The sequence below is a fragment of the Stegodyphus dumicola genome, chromosome 1 (assembly GCF_044657685.1).
Source record: "Stegodyphus dumicola isolate Sdum_Otavi_A_Nest chromosome 1, ASM4465768v1".
Lineage (NCBI taxonomy): Eukaryota > Metazoa > Arthropoda > Arachnida > Araneae > Eresidae > Stegodyphus > Stegodyphus dumicola.
Genome location: NC_140768.1, coordinates 22,379,724 through 22,401,710, shown reverse-complemented (window position 1 = coordinate 22,401,710; position 21,987 = coordinate 22,379,724). Strand labels below are relative to the sequence as shown.

The 21,987-nt window shown below is 32.4% G+C and overlaps 1 protein-coding gene and 1 long non-coding RNA gene across 3 annotated transcripts in view; one reads left to right on the top strand and one right to left on the bottom strand.

Annotated features, from left to right (window-relative positions):
• The window catches only part of LOC118188284 (twitchin-like), a 384,165-nt gene that overhangs the window by 208,200 nt on the left and 153,978 nt on the right, over window positions 1–21,987 (bottom strand). For both annotated transcript variants that reach the window (XM_085813574.1, XM_085813575.1), the window contains 9 exons: window positions 21,277–21,363; window positions 20,935–21,141; window positions 17,320–17,622; window positions 15,367–15,524; window positions 13,982–14,126; window positions 9,831–9,975; window positions 9,169–9,305; window positions 4,859–5,164; window positions 3,729–4,031 (listed from right to left, as the gene is read on the bottom strand). In XM_085813574.1, the coding sequence (XP_085669700.1) occupies window positions 3,729–4,031; window positions 4,859–5,164; window positions 9,169–9,305; window positions 9,831–9,975; window positions 13,982–14,126; window positions 15,367–15,524; window positions 17,320–17,622; window positions 20,935–21,141; window positions 21,277–21,363 (1,791 nt within the window). The remainder of the gene's footprint in view (window positions 1–3,728; window positions 4,032–4,858; window positions 5,165–9,168; window positions 9,306–9,830; window positions 9,976–13,981; window positions 14,127–15,366; window positions 15,525–17,319; window positions 17,623–20,934; window positions 21,142–21,276; window positions 21,364–21,987) is intronic.
• LOC146999057 (uncharacterized) overlaps window positions 6,654–21,987 on the top strand; it is a 114,228-nt gene continuing 98,894 nt past the window's right edge. Inside the window, exon 1 of the long non-coding RNA XR_015040358.1 lies at window positions 6,654–6,787. This is a non-coding gene — a long non-coding RNA (uncharacterized LOC146999057). The remainder of the gene's footprint in view (window positions 6,788–21,987) is intronic.

Genomic DNA, 21,987 nt, shown 5'->3' with positions numbered 1-21,987 from the left:
CAAAAATTTAGCAACGATAATTAAATCTATGTGAAGAAAATTATTTAAAAATGATCAATTGAAAAGACCAATTTAAATGTTACAATTTAGTACTTATAAAAATGTTTCTGAACTTCTTATAATTAAAAAAAATGTAATATTACTTAAAAATAATTACGAATTTGTAACTTGGAACTTACTTAGACTTTTACGTAATTTTTTTACGTTCTTCTTAGCTTTCTCAATTTACACTCATGTCCATAAATTAAGGATAATTCGGAGTCACGCGGAAATCGAACTCTAAAATAAATATATCACCTGTAAAATCACTACACACATCTTCAAGAATCATATGCAAATTTCAGGAAGTAACCAGATGACACTGATGGTACGTCACAATGACGAGAGTGTAAGAGAGTATATAAGGAATACAGGCAAAGAAGTAAAATTGTTCGCAGGCGCTTTATAAGCATTTCAGTGCAATAACCGAATAGTTATGACACAAAGGACGCATTTGGATGATTTTTTACGTGGTAGAATGATCGGCCGTCTGGAATATGGGCGTACCCAACTGGAAGTATCAGACGAACTTTGAATTGCCCAGAGTGTCATCTCCAGGCTTTGGCAACGATTCCAAGATGATGGTAATGTGAGTAGACGTTACAGCACAGGTCGCCCCAGAGTTACAACGCCGAACGAGGACCGGTATTTGGCAGTTACTGCCAAAAGAAACAGACGGAGCACAGCCTCAGACCTGCCTCTTCAGCCACTGGTACAGCAATTTTACGGCAGACCGTGTACAGACGCTTAGGGCAGATTGGTCTAGATGTTCGTAGACCTGTCAGATGCGTTCCACTTACTGCAATTCACTGTCACCCGCGGTTAGCCTGGAGTAGAGAGCATGCATTGTGGACACCGCAACAGTGGGCTTGTGTGATGTTTTCCGACGAGTCCAGGTTTAGCTTGCAGTCTGATTCTCGCCGGACTTTCATATGGAGAGCTCCAGGTACCCGTTACCACCAAGAAAACATCATTGAACGACACCGTTACGGTGGTGCAGGAGTGCTCGTTTGAAGTGGAATTATTCTGGGTTCCAGAACTGACCTGCATGTTCAAATTGGAGCCATGACATGCCAAATCTACCGGGACGTCATTCTGGAACAACATGTACGTTTGTTTCGGGACGCCATGGGTGCACAATTTGTGTTTATGGATGACAACGCCCGTCCTCACCGTGCAAACATCGTAAGCGAATGCCTTCAATCGGAGGATATCACCCGTATGGACTCGCCAGCATTCTCACTGGACTTGAATCCAGTAGAGCACTTATGGGACATGCTTGGCCGACGAGTTGCAGCCCGTCAACCTCCTCCTACATGTCTACCGGAACTTCGGAGAGCATTGCTTTTTGAGTGGTGTAATATCCCCCAAGATCAGATCGATAATTTGATACTCAGCATGCCTAGGCGTTGTACGGACTGTATTGCATCGTCTGGGAGACATACAATGTATTAATAATCATACCAACCATGTAATATTGGTTTTTTGTAAATAGTTTTTTTTTTTTTTTTTTTTTTTTTTTTTGTAATTTGTTCCAGGGAGAAAAAATCGCTAATTTTTTAATAATATCAAACATATAGCATCTTTTTTTGCTCTTTACTTTTTGTTTAATAAATACGATTTACAAATAAGTCAAATTTGTTTTGCTTCTAACTCTTCCTTTGCCTGATTTTGCATTATCCTTAATTTATGAACATGAGTGTAATTTGAAATATAACAATGTTAATAAGAGTATTCCCCTTTGATAATATATGTATTGTTTCATAAGAAACTAATTAGTAAATTAAAATTATATATATATATATATAATTTATCTTCTTCTCATTACCTTAACTTTGCAGCATATTGCGCAAAACGTTTTTAGACCAAATAGGTCTTTTTTATATAGTAATTACTACCTAGCTTTTTAATTATATATATATATAAAGGATTCTGTATAAGCATATAATCAGCTAGTAACATTATTTGCATTAATTAAAAATAAAACAATTTCTAGTGTAATGATTATTTTGAATGATTATAAGATTATGATTCCAAAGTAATAAATCTCCAAAAGAATACTAAAAACGTATTTTTAGAGCTTGGAAATTTATAAGTTTCTTGTGTGAAATTTCTTTATCAAATTTAACAAAATGATCAATTCAAGGCACTAAAAAATCCCAAAAGAATATCTTTGAATGGCATGTAAGGGGATAAAATCAACCTCGAATTGCTAATTAATCGAATTATAATAACCGAACTCGAATTATTGATTTATTTATTAACAGATCCTTCAATTTAAATTGAAAACGATGTCAAAAACTGGCATTTTTGAAATTAAATATCCCTTTCATTTTTTGTCATACGAGAATTAAACCTTTTGCGTTTTATTATTTTTTTTAATGAGTATAAAATTTTCCCGAAAAGAGAAGGAAAATAGTTTTTATGTAACACTTATTTCTTTTATTTCAAAATACCAAACCCTGAAAATTTGCATCATTTAAAAGTATACGTCTACAATCAACGGTTGGAAAAATAAAGGTGGGAACACTTTTTTGGACGCGGTGTAAATAAGTTGCTCTAAATAATCCTTTACTAACCAATTAAAAAATATGTTAAAATAAGCTTTTCGCTTCCTTAAATACTTGATAATTTCATTAAATAAGCTCTAAAACGTACCTAGTGGAATTTTAATCAAATTTAAATAAAAGAGTGAAAATTTGAGAAATTGTTTCCATGTCACAAGCGCATACTCAAGTAAAAAAATTCGTTTGTGAAAACATCGATTTTCTACTCATGAAATGCTCCCCTACATTCATGACGTACGGTTCATACATAGAATTTGTCATATGTAAGTGACATACTAATGTAAGGAAAATTTAAGTAACTTTCACATATTAATATGTGCCTTGAAATAATTGTCAGAATTCAGAATCGGTCTATTTAGATAATTTTTGCACATAACAGTACAGTAGTCTAATTAAATTAAGAATTAGAAGTTAAATTGCAGCCTGTTTTTTAAGATTCGAGTCCCATACGAATATTGATATACCAGCTCAAAGCCATAGATTTTACATTAATAAGGAATTTAAAAGTAAATTTCAAGCTTTTGCGTATTGAAACAGCAAAAAATTTACCTTTTCTGAAAACTAATCAATAAAAATATTTTGACCCAAAATATTTTCTAAGTAGTGTGACTAGCCTGGTCCATAATGTAGGATTCTTTTTAATTTTATTTCCTATTTTAAGCCATACCTTTATAAAGTATTTCTCTCGCCTTCTTAGCTTGACTTTGTAGTGTAGTGGTCAGCACGCTGGGTGCGTATTCCAGAGGTCTGTGGTTCGATTCCCGGCGAAGGCGTTGCTCATTTTTCATCTTTCCTGCTTCCGAAATAACCTAGTGTTTCTACAGCTTAATAACAGAAGCAGAAATAATTACATAAGAACTATACGAATAGCAGTACATGTAGCAAAAGCCTATTTCTTAAATCTCCTATCAGATGGCAGTTTCAGATCTTCGGTTTGAAATATTTACTGGATATTAAATTATTTGCCAGAGACAACTGAATTATGCGTGATCAAAGTATAAAACTATGATTTGTACTAAAATTGCGTGTTAAAGTATGCCAGTCGAATATTTTTGTTCATGTAGATATGTTCGAAACTTAAACAGAATATTTTAAAGAGCGTGAATTAATTTAAATACGTACAATTCCTGTGTTTTACGATGTGCAACGGTGTTTCTGTGCTAGGCTCAGAAGGTCCTGCTTTGTTGATCGCTTTGACCCTAAACTGGACAGATGAGTTTTCTTGGAGATTACTGACTTTCCCTTGACATTTGCCACCGTCGGTTTTCAACACCTCTTTCCAGTCGTTGCTGAGTTTATCTTTCATTTCAATGACGTAATTGGTGATAGGTGCTCCACCGTCACTAGATGGTGGGGACCATTTCAGATCTACCATCGTATTATCATAATCTACGATCTCAGGTCTTCCAGGTTTACCAGGCTCGTCTGCAAAAGAAGACAGAAGAAAAATTTCATTGTAAAAAGAACTTCTCAGCTCTTAGTAGTTCGACAAAACACGAAAGAAGAGAGTTAATGTTATTATTTTTATTTCTTTCTAAATTTATTTTAAGAAACTGAGGCAAGGAGTATTTCAACATGTTTTGGTACTGAAAAGAAAATTTGAGAAATATCAAAGGGAATTTTTAAGAAATTAATAATAAAAACCACTTTATACTTTCATGAATTCTAAGATTCATATAAATGAAAATCACATGTATTATTAATATGCATAGTTTTAAACACTTTTTAATTCAACATTTTTCAAAGTGTGTTTCATTTAAAAAGAATGCATTAATTGTGACCCAATTTAGTTTAATAAACTAGTAATTATAGAAATAATTATAATTTGATAATAATATAATAATTATAATATAGAAATAAGCATAGAAATAATTATAAGAACTAAAACAATTAAATTACATAACGCATAGCTATTTTATAACACGATAAATTTTATTTTCATTTAAAGTTGGAGTTTCACAAGATAATAAAATTCTAAAGCTGAAGTACATAATGTACAAGCAAGAAATGTCTTTTGTTAATTAGGCTAGTTACTTTAACAGAATTTTTCAAGATTAATGTAATCTCATAGTATACGGAATAAACTGTTATAATTTTAATGATAAATACTTATTTTAGGTCGCCCTGACGGTGATAATTTTTTAAACTGCTAATTTACCAGGCCGCGTGGTTTGTATCATGTGTGTAACGTAAAATAGGAAAAATGAGAAGACTAGGCTATTTTCATCACTAAATACTTAAAATATTCTTACCATAAGGATTCTTTGCGAGGACAGGTTTGTCCGACATTAAGGGCTCAGATTCACCCTCCTTGTTTTTGGCCTTTACACGGAAGTTATATTTCTTTTTGGGAACAAGAGGTTCCACAGTGAATTTTCGTTCGTGGGGTCCCACTTCTCCGGCTGGTACCCATCTTCCAGTGTCTGCATCCATCTTCTCAATAATATAACCTTCGATCTCGCTACCACCCGAATCTTTAGGCGAGTCCCATTTGATGACCGCTTTCTCTGCCCGTACTTCCTCGATCTGCAGAGGTCCTGCTGGACGCGCAGGTTTGTCTGGAAAAAGAAAACACAGAAAATTAGCAAATTATATTTTGCTCCCTGTGTGTAAAATTGAATAGTTTCCAGTTTTAAAATATTGATGAGTATTATTGTTTCCTTTATTTAGACAGTTTGTTTTTGTTCTGACAAAGAAAAAAAAATCCAATGTAATATTCTTTTACTATTAAAACCTGCCGAGATAGAACTAAAAATGGTTCATAATACTTTAATATAGATCCTATCATGTTTCAGAAGTTTTGGTAATCTCACTTTCTGCACGAAAACGTTTGCTTTGAATACTTGCATACCATTTTTTACTCGACTGCCTCTGCTGAATTTCTTGCCAGCGACTACTTTTCTGATATACTGATTTATGTAGTATATGTTTCCTACTCCTGCCAATGGTTTCTCACTTTCAGCATATCAGAATTTAAAAGCTGTGGCCATTTTGACTCCTTGTTTCAAATCGCTATCAGGATGAGGAGGAAGAAGAGCTTAAGCGCTTGAAGTGAAAGGCTGAAGAACTAGAGGGCATGAGAGATCTCAACTAAAGATCATAATATATCTAGAAAACAGCTGTCTGTTTTGGGATTTTGAATTTTTCTTTACATTAGATTTCCCTTTTGATTCTCCTTTGAAACTGCTTGATTAATATCCTTACAATAACAATTTCCAGAAAAGACGTTGTGCCTCTTAATGTAACAGTTAAAATACCCAATATCCTATAACAATGGTTTGTGTTTTCGCTTCGTCTTTCCTACGCGACAGTTCGGTGCCAGTTATTCCAATAAACCTTAATATATGTAGTTAACTTTCATTTCTGATAATAGTGTGCTAGAAATATAACCCCTTAAATTGAGGAATTCGTCTTTTTGTTAAATCTTAGCAAAGTAATTTGTGTTATTCTGCAATGCACAGTTCTCTGTTTTACTTTCGAGTCTCAGAAACATTTAAGTATCATTACTATTTTTGTCAACAAATTAAAAGTGTATTTATCAGTACTTTTGCTAAAGTGGTTTACTTATCTATGCAATTTTTGTTACTTATCTATGCAATTTTCGTCCAGATTTGCGAGTGATTTATTAGAGGGCAAAGTTTAGCCTAATTCAATAAGGAGCCGTCTAGAATAACACAAATTAAAATAAATTAAAAATTTAACATGCATAATTGGCAGACGTATATAAATTTAGAAGTACGCATTTCGAACGTTTTCACTGTACCTTCTTCTTTGACTGCTACTAAGAAAAAGAAAATTTGATCATGTTTGTAATATTTCTAACTGCTTTTTCTACGCTTAGCTTAGTAGAAACCCAGTTGAACTATGTAGCGAACTTATCACTCAGTAAATAAAAAGTCAGAGAAGGTTTAATCTCACCTTTTATTATCTCAAACTAAGGACACAGATGGCTCCTTTCTCGGGCTTACAGAAAAGCCCCCACTTGGAATTTAACCCAAGATAAGAAAATAAGAAATTAATCTAATGCTAAACTAAACTGAACTTAGCCGAAGTTGCACGCAATTATCTAACGTAGTTGGCCCTTCATTAAATTAACCGTACTAAGCGTAGTTGGCTTTAGACAACGAAGTAACCTGACGGCAAACACGTGCCATTAAGGACTCCTAAGCTCTTTTGCGGAAGTAAGTGAAACTTTGCTTTAAATATTCTTTCTACCTCATTTGCATGTAACGCGATACTATAAGCATATTCTGGTAGGGAATAGTAGGTGGGAAACATGAACAGACAGAATTATGTTTAAAAATCAAAATAACTATTATAAATTAACATATACTCTACAATGTGAATAAACATTTTTATGATAAAAGAAATTTTGAGATTTTGAAATAATGTGGCAGCTTAATGACAAGAAGCGAAGTATCTAATCCCAATATCATCTCTTAAGGAAACTGTCATTGAGAAACAAATCAAGAGTCAAATTTGCTTAAGGCAGTAATAAGTAAATAAGGGCTCAATTCGGATCATTAATTAAAAAAGAACAGAAGAAAAGAATTTTACGAATAAAAAAAGCATTTAGAAAATCTAGTTCATAACATGAAAAAAAAAAAAAAAAAAAAAAAAAAAAAAAAAAAAAATCTGGATAACTTTATAGTAGCCAGGAAAATGTCTTCTACCAAAAACTTTTATACAAAGAAGGATTTACGAATTTCTGTTTTCCGAATATAAATTATGTGTCACTTAATGTGAAATTTCAGATAGATGGCGTTAGGCTGTTGTGCTTTTTAAAGTAGCGTTACTCCATTCAGGGTTGTGCCACTTTGCCCAGTCTCAAAATTTCTATTCACGTATTTTCTTTTACTAAATTCTTCTCTAACTTTTTTATAAGCATCCAACACAGAAATTAAATATAATCCTACAAAACGTACATTTCAGTGTGTGTATTTACAGTGGATGGACAAAAATATGGAAACACCTTGTGAAATGCATGTTTGAAAAGAAAGATTGATTTTAATGAAATATGTAGGTGGCGCTGGCGTTTTTGACTACTGACGCCACCTATACAACTTCGTAAATGTGCTAAACAGTTCAGTTGTTGTCGGAGTACTGTTATGTGAGGTTGTCATTGCATTATGTCAGAGTTAACAGACTTCGAACGTGGGCAAATTGTTGGAGCACGTATGGTAGGTGCTTCCGTAAGCAAGGTAGCCGAGGTGTTTAGTGTTTCAAGAGGTACTGTATCGAAGATTTATTCCGCATATTTGAAAAGCGGAAAAACATCATCTGCTAAATCACAGCGCGGACGAAAGTGTGTCCCGAGTGACCGTGACAGACGATCATTAAGAGCAATTGTAACTAAAAATAAGAAGACCACAGCTGCAAAAGTTACTGCTGAAATGAATGTTGTGTTACCGAACCCTGTGAGTACCAAAACAATTAGAAGGGAGCTTCATAAACAGGGAATTGCTGGCCGTGCTGCAATTGAGAAGCCACTCATCAGTGATGCTAATGCCCGTAACAGGAAAAGGTGGTGTTTAAGTCATAAAGCCTGGACTATAGAGCAGTGGAAGCGAGTAATATGGTCTGACGAGTCTTCTTTCACATTGTTTCCCACTTCTGGCCGAGTTTACGTCTGGAAAACGCCATCTCAAACCTATAATACAGACTGCTTGTTGCCAAGAGTGAAACATGGCGGGGGTTCTGTTATGGTTCGGGCAGCCATATCGTGGTTCTCTGCTAGCCCCATGATAACTGTGTCAGGACACATGACTGCCAAGATTTATGTGAACATTTTGGCCGATCAAGTTCATCCCATGGTACAAACTTTGTTCTCCGATGGTGATGGTGTCTTCCAAGACGACAAAGCCCCTGTTCACACAGCTCACATTGTCCAGGACTGGTTTTCTGAGCACGGGGATGAGTTGTCCCATTTCCCCTGGCCACCACAGTCACCAGACCTGAATATTATCGAAACTTTGTGGTCTACATCGGAACGGAAAGTGCGTTCTCGTTATCCACCGCCAACACCGTTATCTGAACTTGCCACCGTTCTGCAGGAAGAATGGTATAACATTCCCTTGGCAAACATACAGGAACTGTATTTATCCATTCCGAGAAGACTGCAAGCTGTTTTGGATGCCAACGGGTTTCCTACACCATATTAAGCAAAGAAACATGTTTTTTTAAAGGTGTTTCCATATTTTTGTCCAACCCCTGTGCATATCTTAACATACGTCAAAGTTATCATTGTTAATTCCTCTATTTTGATCTAATTAATTTCCTTCAACCTGTAATTTCTTCAACAGAACTAAGAATTAGCTAAAAATGAGAAAACTAACAGAATTAACTAAAAACGATAGATATTAAGGGTAGGTATTAGGAGTTTATTAATTCCTGAAAATCACCTAAGATGTATTTTATAGGGAATTCTTCACGTTGTCTTTGTAGAAATTCAACCGTGAGAACTTACTTGTTTTCTCGCACGTAACTGTAAGAATTTAGCGCGTACACAGACGTTATTGATAATAAATAGGTAGAAATATCTTAGGATGAGAAATATACGTACCCAATACTACTATATCAGCAGAAGCTGAACATGAACCAATGGTGTTGGTTAGGGTAAGAGTCACTTTGCCACAATCGGTTCTCTCGGCATCCTTGATGGTAAGGATGGTATTTCTTGCAGATTTATCAATTGATATCCTGGAAAAGAAGGAAAATGATAAATGAGTAGCTCAAATACCTACATTAAAATTATGAAGAATATTGCAGAATATTAGGTTAAAGGGAAGATGCTTTTTTATCTGATAGCGAAGAATGCTGTTTAAAATTTTTCTTTTCTCCTTTATGCCACATTTTATTTCTATTAAATTAATTTTTTTCATTTATTTTGTTATTTTATTTAATTTTTATGATGCTATATTTTAGTTTATTACTTACTGTCTATTTGCTTATTAGTTCGTTTAATTTCTGTCACATTTAAATTTTATACCTACTTATTCACCATTAATTTAATTTAATTTTTTAACATTTTTATTTATTTCTTTATATTTGATTTAATTTTAATAGAATGCTAATATAATGGAAATAATAATTCTAAAATTTTCCGGTCTCGTTATAAAAGCATTATAAAATAAAAGGAGAATAAAACTGGAATTTTATACTATGATTTGGGTAAGTATCTTAAAATTTTTACTCTGCATTACAAACTATTTCACTTCAATTTACCTTTTGCTTCCAGAAAGTTCAGTACCGTTGATATCCCATTTAATATCGGGCGGAGGTTCACCACCGATATTAATATCGTATTTGATGACCTGACCTTTCTTCACAACGATGTTCTTCAGGTCATCTCCAATGATGAAAGGTTTCACTAAAAGAAAAAGTAATTATTTAAGCATGATGTAGTCAAAATAATAGAATATTAATTCTAAATATTACTTTATGTTATACAGTGACCTACAAAGCTTCAAAACTGAACTATTTTGCCATAAAAGATACAAAAATTATTTGTAGAAAAGAACTTTATTATTGGTTTTACGTCTGCAGGGATTCCTTTCATAGCTACACATCTATATTCGTAAAAATTCAGTATGATTTCACAAAAGTCAGCTGTTGGAATGATGTTTCATTCTCTTATTGAATTTTTTGAAATGACGTCGGAATTGCGTTCTTTAATATAAAATTTCATTTAAAAAACATACCAAAATCTACTAAATTTCTCTGGTGATTAATAAAAATCATTTTTTCTTGAATCAAATTTTTCTTGACAATCAAGGGCTGATGATAATTGTATTGTCAGAAAGGAGCCAAAAACGTTTATTACGAGGAAGCAATAAATTCCTTCTGAATAATTCCTTCTTTGCAAAACACAGAGTCTAGTTCTTTTCTTTTTAAGCGAAAATTCTTTGTGAGATGCTTATTGTCAGTTTAAGAAACGAAAAAGTAACACGATGTTTTCTTATATAGCTTCCAAAATCTATATTCTATATTATAGTTGCATTTATAGCTTATTTATAGAAGAGAAGAAGAAGAGAGAAGGAGGGAGAGGAGAAAGAACAAGAAAGGTTTTTTTACGAAGGCTAATTTTTCGTTTACTTATGCAGATGATAGTCTGCCTGCTTCCGAATTAAATAACTAAAAAATCAACCTTTATCTCTAGCAACAGTTTGTGTTAAAAAATTAGGAATTACTACATGCCATCCCAATTAAATCTTTCTTGTTTTCAGCTTTTGAATTCACAACAATGAAGATGCTCAAATTTGAAACAAAAAATTCCGCTTAAACTAGTTTCCGATGTAGAGTTTCCCTTAGTTATTTAACCTATTATTTAAATTTTTGTTAACTTTCCTGAACTGTTCAACTTTCCCTCGCATTTCTTAGCCAGGATGTAAATTTAAACTTAAGTGAGGTGAGTATTTAAATAATAAATCTTGGAGTTTATTATGAGCGTGTTTTCGCTAGCCAAAGCACGTTTCGTTTCTGACCCTGCTGTTACGCTGACACGCCTTTTGGCCCATTTCAATAATTATCACGCCTGTTAGTTTGTCGAATGACCCTAGTTAGCTGTAACTTAAACGTGCTAATCCAGCATTATTCTTATTAGACTTGATATGATTTGTGTTACAAATTCTTAGCTTCCACGGCAAGTTGTCAGTGTTATTGTAAAGCACGAAGTACGTGCCTTTTCTGTTCACAGCTTAAAATAATAAAGGTTATGTTCACCCTTCTTCTGTGCTGGTATTATTTCACGCCTATACGAGAAGTCGCCAGGTTCATTAATAGGATCTAAATCAGTTTATGTGGCTAAAGAGAGTTAGATCCTGTACCGTAAGTGCATAATAGTTTAATGAAAAAATAGTTGACACAATTTAGTAATAATTACTATTAGTTATTACTTTATAGACCCAATGTTGTGACGTTTGTAATATAATACATTATTAACGCAGTATATTTTATAGTTGCATATGAAAAAGAAAACGTATCGGTAACCTACGAACTGTCTCTGGAAGGAATCACATGCAAATTTCTAACTTACGTTAGCTTCTTTCGTACGTAGCCAAATACAGATTTGAAACATATAAGCAGAAGTACGAGACGAATTGTATAAGACATCATGTTACACAAATAAAGGAAAAGCCAATCTTTCTTAAAGAACTACAAGAATGAAATCGAAAAAAATCTCTGAATCCGAAATCTTAGCCAAAGCACATTCTTCCATAGATATCATAAATTAAGTCTTAAAAAGCAAAACTAATAGCATGAATTATATAATAAATATGCATACTAAGAATTATTCATTGCAACAGGAGTGACTCCTAAGAAGTAAAATGTTTAAGTTCAAGGATTTTACTTTATTTCTACTCTCATAAAGAAGGAAGGAATGTTTATTTAAAACCTTTTGTTTATTTTCATGCAATTTCTATTTTATGTTTCTTTCCCATTGTGATCTTTTCACTTTGAATAGAGTTTTCATTGGCAATCTTTGGTTTGTCGCATATATTTCTGACACTTTTTATGTTAAGGATTCATTATTGAGATCTTGTTTAACTATACAGTAACCCTTCCCCAACATAATGCTCTATATACAAAAATTCTTAGTTGCGTGAGTGCTTAAAACCTGTAACATTCAAATTGAAATCTACCAACTAGAAATAAAGACTCGGTAAAAATTTCCTTCTTTTCTTCGACCCATATTTTTTGCATTAAAAATATATTCGCACAGTTATTTTGCAACAATTAGTGCTGGTTGTTTCTTTATACATAAAATAAGTTTTAAAAGCAAAACAGAATGAATAAATCTAAAAAACAAAAATCTGAAATTACTTTAGAAGAAAAATTAAAAATAATCTATATACATGAAGACCAGAAAAGTATATCTGTATGCATGAAGACCAGAAAATTATATCTATATGCATGAAGACCAGAAAATTATATCTATATGCATGAAGACCAGAAAATTATATCTATATGCATGAAGACCAGAAAATTATATCTATGCAGGAAGACCAGAAAATTATATCTATGCAGGAAGACCAGAAAATTATATCTATATGCATGAAGACCAGAAAATTATATCTATATGCATGAAGACCAGAAAATTATATTTACCAGAACAAATATTTAACACTGAGGAAACTAACTTTGCTTTAGAAGATGCTGCCAACATAAAAAAGATAAAAAAAAGGCCTGTGCCTGAATTCAAAGTCGCTTTCTTTTAAGAAGCGATTAAGAACTTACTGATGATGCCATTATTCAATTGGAGGCATTTTCAAATTTTGAAAAAAATACTACGGTAATGAACCGGCAACGTTAAAAAAGCATTAAAAGAAAAGGTCTAACCTAGGCCTAATAGGCATGGTTCTAGCAAATTTAGAATCGATAATCCCGAATAGTGAGTAGTTTGAGAATTCTAGCAGCTGCACTCATTTTAATACGTATACCTACAAAGACATCTACAGTGACAAAAGGGAAATGATCACACAGATATATTTGCGATATATTTGCCTAGATATATTTGCGACACGCAGCTTACAGTAGTGTCAGGATGACGTTTCAGACGACCCCGATTACTCTCAGCCTTCAACATCGACAAGAGTAGAAGTTACCAGAGAACAGTTTCTCGTTTTACAGTCATCCACCTACAGCGTTTACACTCCAACCGTAAAGCTAAAACTCCCACAATTTTTTTTCGAAAAATTCTAATTCAGTTTGTTTTTATATTCTATCATACATTTCCCATATTACTACAGTTTATATTTTTAGTACAAATTATGTATGAAGTTTCATTTATAAAACACTGTTCGGTAAATAATGTACATATAATGATAATAAATACTGCACCTGCTTGCGAAGTTACACTTAAAGAGTTTATAAATTCGACTTACGTACAATTCAAGTTATGTAAAGGCTTACGGTAAGCATTATTTACATAACTCGAGGAGGCGGGTTACTATAAATATCTTATATTAAAAGCAGCTATTTTAGGTTCTTAAATTATAAAAAATATCTGTAATATCTGTACAAAGAAATATTTCTGTATCGTCCCATGCAGCATAAATTTTATTTGAAATTTTAAAAATGATTAAGCATTAAGAGTCAGTTTAAATTAATATTTAACTGACTCTTAATGCTTAATATTTATTAATTAAATTAATTATTAATTTAAATTAATATTTAAATTAATATTTTAAATTAATATTTAAACTGACTCTTAAATTAATATTTAAACTGACTATTTCTTTCGACTTTAATTCGCCTATATAATCCACACAAGTTAAAAAGCTTCAGTAATCAAAAACTTCGTAATTTGCATAGTGTCATCTGTTGATGGAATATATATTTAAACCATAAGCGCTTTACAAATAAAGACAACTTACCGAAACGTGCTTTCACGATAATTGGTTTTGTAGGATCACTGGGTTCACCAGGACCTGCTTTATTCACTGCTCTTATGCGGAATTCATACTGAACTCCCTCTTTCAAACCTTCCACCTTCCCCTTCAGTGCAGTCGGAGGCAGTTCCTGAAAGGAAAAAAGCAGTTATCTCTAAGTAAAACAGCTTTACCTTTATAATTTCATAAAAATGAACTTTGTGCCATAGAACGAATTGCGACTGCATCTCAATTGATACACAAGATTAATTACACCGTAATTTACATCAAGATATTTCTTTGTCTAGTTAGATCTTTGAGGATCTTACTTAGCATCGTTCTTTAGGTTTCACTGTTGGGATTGATGAACAAATACGAGTGCCCAAAAGATAATTTTGTGATAGACGATTATTTTCACCATGAATGACTATTTAATTCTCTAAACCTTGAAATCTGTGATTTTTGGATTCGTTGCTACTTAAAGTTACGTGTATACAAAGATTATTCGTCATCAATAATAATTTTACGTGACATTATCCAACAGTATGCAAATTAACACTAGATAAATGCTGTTTGCTATCATCAAGCTGTAACTGATCTTCAGACAAGGCTTTTAATGATAGCCGCCAAAACAACATTTGACATTTCCTTTTACGATTTAAAGCACTGCCTAGCAAATACATTTTTTATTAAAAAATTGCATAATAAATAAATCTGTTTCAAATATAAAAAATAACTTATGCAATATAAAAAATAACTCTTACACAGACTTTTTTAAATATTTACTTTAAAATAAATTTTTTATTTGTCTTGTATAGTAGATCTTCAATTTTTTTTTGGGGGGAGTTTGTTGTTGTTCCGTCTCTTGAAGAAGTGGTGTGGTGTATTTGATTATGGCAAAGCACACTAGGGCTATCTGCCTAAGGGGAGGGATGCCTTCGTGGAGGACTTTCTAAGGCAAACTGGCTCGTATACACGTTACACATGGGGAAAGCCACGAAAACACCCATGCAGCCAGCCCGTTTGCGGGATTCGAACCTCGGACCGAACTACCAGTGTTCAGCGATTTTACCGCTCGGCCGCTGGTGGGCCCGTCTCTTGAAGAAGAGAAATCTATATCTGTCTTCGAAATCGATAGAAATTAATCTATACTTCAAATTAATGTTTCTTTTTTTTGCCTAATTTAAAATTTTACACTAGCCTGTTTCTTTTCCAATTTAAGAAAACACAGTTGTATTATTAAATGTTTAGCTTTTTAAAGCTTAAAGTATGTATTTCTTATAAATTCTAATTGAACGCACTAACTATTAAAATAAAACACGATGAAAACAAAACTCAGAGTTTCAAATGACTTTTACGTTTAATTTTTTTATTGCCTTAGTTACACTTACCGCTCCTTTAGACCATTCTTTTGAAAATTTATCTTTATATTCTATGACATATCCAGTAATAGGCGATCCTCCATCTTTTTCTGGCTTTGTCCATTGCAGCTCTACCATATCCAAATCCCAGTCTGTCACTTCTGCATTTCCAGGCTTAGATGGTTCATCTGTAATTAGAATTTCGTTATGATACAGCAGTTATAATAAATTTATAATAATGCCTTCCATTTACTACACGCGTAGTTTATGTTTAGGGGTTTAAAACTGAAAAAAGTATATTGATATTAATTGAAGTATTATGTTTAAATAAGTTAAAATATACAAGTATAATTGAAAAAACAAACTAAAATTCCAAAATGTAATAGTTAAAAACATAGATGAATATTTATGTGCCATGCATTATGAATATTTTTGGACGTCTTCACTCTCTGAAAGCGTAAGCTTTTGTAGTTCACATTTTTAAGTCGTAAAATACCAAATCTTTATTTGCAATCTGTGTATTTCTATCAATGCTTCTCTCATGCCACACAAAATTAAATTCAGTAACTTTTTTATTTAATATAAAGTGATAAGCACGTTATTCTGAGGCTCAGAAGGCAAGTGTTTGATTACAAATCCATAAGATATAGTATCCATAATTTAAACCCATTGAAAAGAGACTGCGTGAAGTCTTCTTATTCGTCTTTATTTCAATTAAACGTTCTTGTATACTATTACGAAGTTTCATTCTTTTTATAACAATCAGACGGTTCTAGGATTAAAAACTGTCACAACTGTAGCAATGAATAAACGCAGATTATATATAAAAGGTAAAGCACAGTGATAACTTTTAAGCTTTCTATCTGCATTTCTTTGGATATAACACCACCTCTTACTCAGCTTTAACAGGCTAAAGGTATGTCAATTTTATACCGAAAAAAAAAAAAAAAAAAAAGTATATAATTCAATAAAATATGCCATAACAATTAAAATATAAATTGATCAATAATTATTACCTTCAAAAATGTTCAAATTAATCACAATTTTGTTCAAATCTGAACTTTCTAAGGACAGTATGGACGTTATCACTGTGAGGCAAACGGGAAACTCATGCAACTGAACCGTTCAGTCGCCAAGATTTCTAACCCTTGATGAACATTTTCCTATAGCGGCTCCATATATTCGGACGCTGATGCTGCATTTATTTGATAGCTTAAATGTGACTAATTCAACTCCTAAGATCATAAAAGCCGTTTATATCAGCAAAACATTTGGAAGTTAAGTTGTAAGCCATTGTTTGTCACATAAGTGTATACATTGCTCAGACATGGTGGTCCAAATCTACAACGTATGTTTTCTTGACGATTACTGAATCACGTTTCGAAAGCCATTTGCAGTGAATTACGTGTGTTGTTACTGCAGCTAAACGACTGACATTTTCCACATTTTACCAAATAAAAAGGTCATAAGAATAAAATATTAGAAATTTAAAAACTTTTCTTCAAAAATCTATTCTCTAGACTTGAGATGTCTATCATTTTCATTTAAGGAAGATATTTCACCTTGAATGAAAAATGTCGTTTATACACTTCTATGTGGCTGATCGATTCTCTTGTTAACTCGTTATTGGCATATGAAGAATAAAACTGACACTCTTAACTTCTATGATGCAAGATTTTTGCTTGTATTTGCGGTTTAGTGCCTGGTCGCAACTTAGCAGCTAACTGATTATGCTACACAATAACACTTACGTCACAATGTAGACGTACATTGATAGGGAAATAAATAATGATATAAATTTATTATTTATTGTCAAGTTCATATCAGTGTTTTCGTCGGACTCTCTTTTCAATGTAGGGACCGCTTTAATGGCAAACTCTGTATATAAAATTTTTAAGTAGCAAATGCAACTATTGCAAAGAAATGACAAATTTCAGTGCTCATGTATGTTTTCTTCATTGTACTTTTCTTACAAAATCTTACCATAAGGATCTTTTGCAATGATAGGTTTGGCGGATACGAGAGGATCTGAGGCTCCTTTTTTGTTGACTGCTCTCACACGGAATTTGTACTCCTTCTTATTGACAAGTCCAGTGACATCGAAGTTCGTATTTTCCGTCGTGCCAATTTCAATCCATCCTCCTCGTGCGCCCATGTCCTGCATCTCAATCATGTAGTGGCTTAGGGGCATACCTCCTGTGTCCAGCGGGGGTTTCCAGGAAAGCTTGCAGCGATCACGGAATATGTCGGTCACATCTAAAGGTCCTTGAGGCGGTTGTGGAACATCTGTAAAGGAAGATTTTTGTCATTTATAATTTAAAACGGGCAGTATATATTTTTTTTAAAGTTTTTATTTATCAGAAATAACTAAGAATACGAGATTTTAAAGCTAGATATTGAAAGGAAAGCACAGACTAATCAGTTCTAATTCCAGTTAAATTAAATAGCTGTATAATATTTTAACTTCTGAGAGACACCTACTTGCTTCAGCAAAGGCAGATTAATTTAATATAAAAGAAAAGAGGTAGCTTGCATTTATAGTACCTTTTAATGTTTCCACTAAACAAATATTCACGATCTTAATGTTAAGGTTTAAATCCGGCTTGAAGTTCATTTTAAATGTCATCATGGAAATTAGAAGTGATATGCGTGAATTATGCTTCCCGATTAAATCGGAAGTGAATTTTTTATTAAAAGTTAAAAGGATTGTCACCGAGATGAAATAATTCCTCCCTTCGAAAGAAACTTTCTTCAACTCTGTAAATAGCTTTTAATGGCTTATGAATTAGCAGTTCCTTCTACAGTTATCTAACAGTGGATTGCAGAATTAATTTAATAGCATTCGTTTTTGTAATAATAGATTATGTTCATTAATAAATTTAGAATTCATTTATTAACCTACAACTCAAAGGGCCTTTAGTTTGTAAAGTTTTTTATTGTGTATCATAGGTACTGTTTAACAGCAAAAGTTACTGTGCATTTGTAAACTTGCAGGTTGCAGAATCTGCCTTTGTCTGTCCGCCACTCACAGAGCTACGAGTTCATTTTATCAGTAAAAGTTTTAGCTATTTTTTTCCATAATTAATTTTTAAATCAAGTCAAGTTATTTTAATGCAAAATCTAAACCTAAGCATGGGAAAACTGTATGATTGTATGTGTTATATCAATGACTGTATGTTAAAGCTGCGGACCTGCATTTCTTGTTATTTTTACTTTCATGCGTTTTGAATATTATTTTTCAATGCTTTACATTACTTTAAAATATAGATGTACTATATTTTGTGAAATTAATACATGAGTATATTCGACAGAAGTGCTACATATTTTTTTTTTCAAAATTAAATCCATGGTAATCTTTTTTAAATTCTTGTTTTCAAACAAAGTGCCAAAGGTATATTGCCACGTTGATGTGACGTATAAGTTACAACCTTACATATCAGACTTTTATGTAAACGTCATTTAAAGAAAAAAATCTGATGTGTACACCATATGACTTCCTTGAACGGAATATTAAATTATACGCATTTTTTTCTTCCATTTCATTTAAACTTATTGGATTGAATTAAATCTACTTCGCCGACAGCGCATAAACCACAATAGAATAAATGCATTCTTTAAAATTCACTCTAGTATTTGTTTACCATAGCGACACTCTGGCACTAGGTTCACCTAACAGTATTATATTTCGTTCATATTATAACTCCGAATGCACAGAATTTATATCATTTAAAGAATAGAATTATCTAATCGTTGCCACATGTTCTATTCAAATACTATAATAAAGCTAGAATGATGTATGAAAGAAATTAAGCAAACAAAACAAAACAGAAACAGTTTTTCACAGACGATTGAGTATTTCTCATTCAATTAATTCAGTTCTCACTTCGCGAGAAGGCGAAAATACATAAAAACTCAAAATATCTATATTAAAAATTACGAAGTAAATCTTAAACACTTCTTTCCTCGAAAACATTCCAGAAATGATTAAGCGTGAGTTAATTGGCAATAATAAATGGAGGCGTTATCTTTGTTGTTGCGAAGCTAAGTTTATCTAGATTGGTAACAAATAAACTAGTCTGCTGTTTCAAATGTAAACAATCAATGGCCACCATAAAAATAAAATAGCTTAGCGGCACTTAAACAACTATAAAATTGTTGATAATTCTAAAAATATTGCATACAGATTTACTAAAGGAATAAAAACCTTAACCAGAAGATAACCGGAGATAACCTTAACCGGAGAAAACAAAATAATTCAATCATTTTTAAAGCAAAAAATGTACAATTTACAAACATATAAAGAAAAGTAAAGAAACTGAGATCACTGAACCGGGTAACAGAGTGGATATATTTATAAATATAATTTATATACGTTTGGTGCGGCCGATTGCAACCAAAATACGAGGTGCACACCTACATGTTATAACAGTCCTATATACAAAATTTCAAGGTTCTGAGGCTACTCGTTTTTGAGTTATGCGAGATACGTACATACGCTCGTACAGATGCCACGAAAATTTCTCTTCAGAATTTATTTTAAAGCAGTTTTATAATTTTTTTGGAGGAAACGAGTCTTTTATTCTGTTCTTACGTACAGATATCACGCAAAAACATCGTTAAATTGCATTCGATAGCGGTCAAAATGGATATTTTCTTTGCATTTACGCCACATACATTTCAAAAGCAAAATTACCAAATTTTTAAAAGCAGCATAAGAGCATGTTTTTAAAATCCCATTGTTCCATTGTTTAATGTGGGATGCATTTTTAAAAATGTTTACACTCTTTTCTTAGTTCGTCATATCAATGTTCAGTTTTCTTACTAATATGACATACAAAATACTTTTTTTGTCTTTTTCTTATTAACTTTTTGCGCGTTTAATTTTGTTTATTAAATATGATGTTCTTCGTCCTTACGTCGCATAAAATTCAATAACAGAGGCACAAAATATTTGGAAACAGCGTAATTTTAGATTTCCCGATAAAATATTAGTTGTTGCCATATTTTTTTTACTGTCGCTATATTATTTCTTTAAAAACTAATCGGTTGCACAGCCAGCCGCCTAAAATAGTTATCGTAAGAAATAAAAAATATATATAATGATTTTAATGAATCCAGCTAGTATAATTTCATAAAAAATTTATTAATTCGAATTTGATATTACTTGATTTTAATGAAATTTTATTTAAATCAATTATATGAAAAAGTAAAAAAAAATTTTTTTTTGAGGAACAGATTTATTGCTTATTGCTTATCTTTGCCTAGTTTGTTACGCAGTTTAACTTCCAGAATTAATCTGAAAATAAAATATCTTAGACTTTACTGAATGGCAACGCGCCTGGAGCGTGAAAAATAAAAATATTTCATTTCCGGAATCGCAACTTTCATTGCAATGATTGTAAGTTAGTGTATTAACGTTGGAACCAATTTTCTTTTTCGTTTATTTGTCTCTTTGTTGTATGCACCGTGTTTTTCCTTCCGCTCATGGTTTATTTCAAAATCTATCCATCGTAAAAATACGATTCCGTATATTTCATTTTTTTCCGCTATTACTACAATGAAGAAAGGGAAATAATTAATTCTCTTTGTAAGGATTACCTAAAAAGTTGAAGTTGATTTTCATTTTGTCTTCGCCAGTGGCATTCGACAAGCATAGTTCGTAATCCCCGCTCGCCTCCCTTGGAGGCTTTCTAAATATGATCACTACTTTATCGTTCCTAACGGTAATTTCAATGTCCTTTGCCATAACAGGCTTTCCATTACGAAGCAGCTTCGAGGCGATATCCGAAACCTTAGTGCCAGGAACTGCAAATAGAAAAACATTCATTTAAAAAAATACACTACGAACCATTTCTAAGCTACAAATCTTCTAAGCATCTTAATATTATAATGCAAGAGAAAATTTACTATTTTTTATACACTCAAAATTCATAGACTTACTTGTGAACGGAATTTCAGCAGTGAGGGGTTTGTTTACATCTCCACTGAATTCTGTTTTATCTCGGCTTATTTTAGGAGGCTTTTCACCTAAAAAAGATAAAAATAATGTACATATATTCGCAGATAAAATGTATTAAGCAAAGAAAAGTTCTTAAAGATGAGTGCTGATATTTTATTGAACCTAATTTAGAAAAATATCGTGTTAGATTAGTGGCTTTTGCAAAGTGTATTGGAGCTATCTTTCTTTGGAATGGTAAATTTTTGACTCTTATATTATTTCATGAAAGTTAACCATTGATGTAAAAACACATATAGAATAGCCTATAAAAAATTCAATTTCTTGTAAAGAGGACTAATAAATTTTAAGTTATAGAATCTCTTTTATCCTCGTTCATTTGTCCAGTGTCCTTTAGAAAAGGATAAAATTTGCTTTAGTATACAGAATAAATGCCAAAATTTGCCTTCAATATCTGTTCACTGTATTTTCAACAAACGACAGTCGGCATTAAGTTAGATGTTTAGTGATAAACACTAAATTATAGATATTCTACGATAGAAATATATCAGCTAAACTGACTACCAATAAGTATTTGGACACCTGTGATAGAAAAGAAAAACTAACTTTATTCAAAATCAATAGTTGGTAAAGCCTCCACGAGAGGTAATTACAGCGTGGACCCTCCGGGGCTTACTTTCCACAAGTCTTTGTAT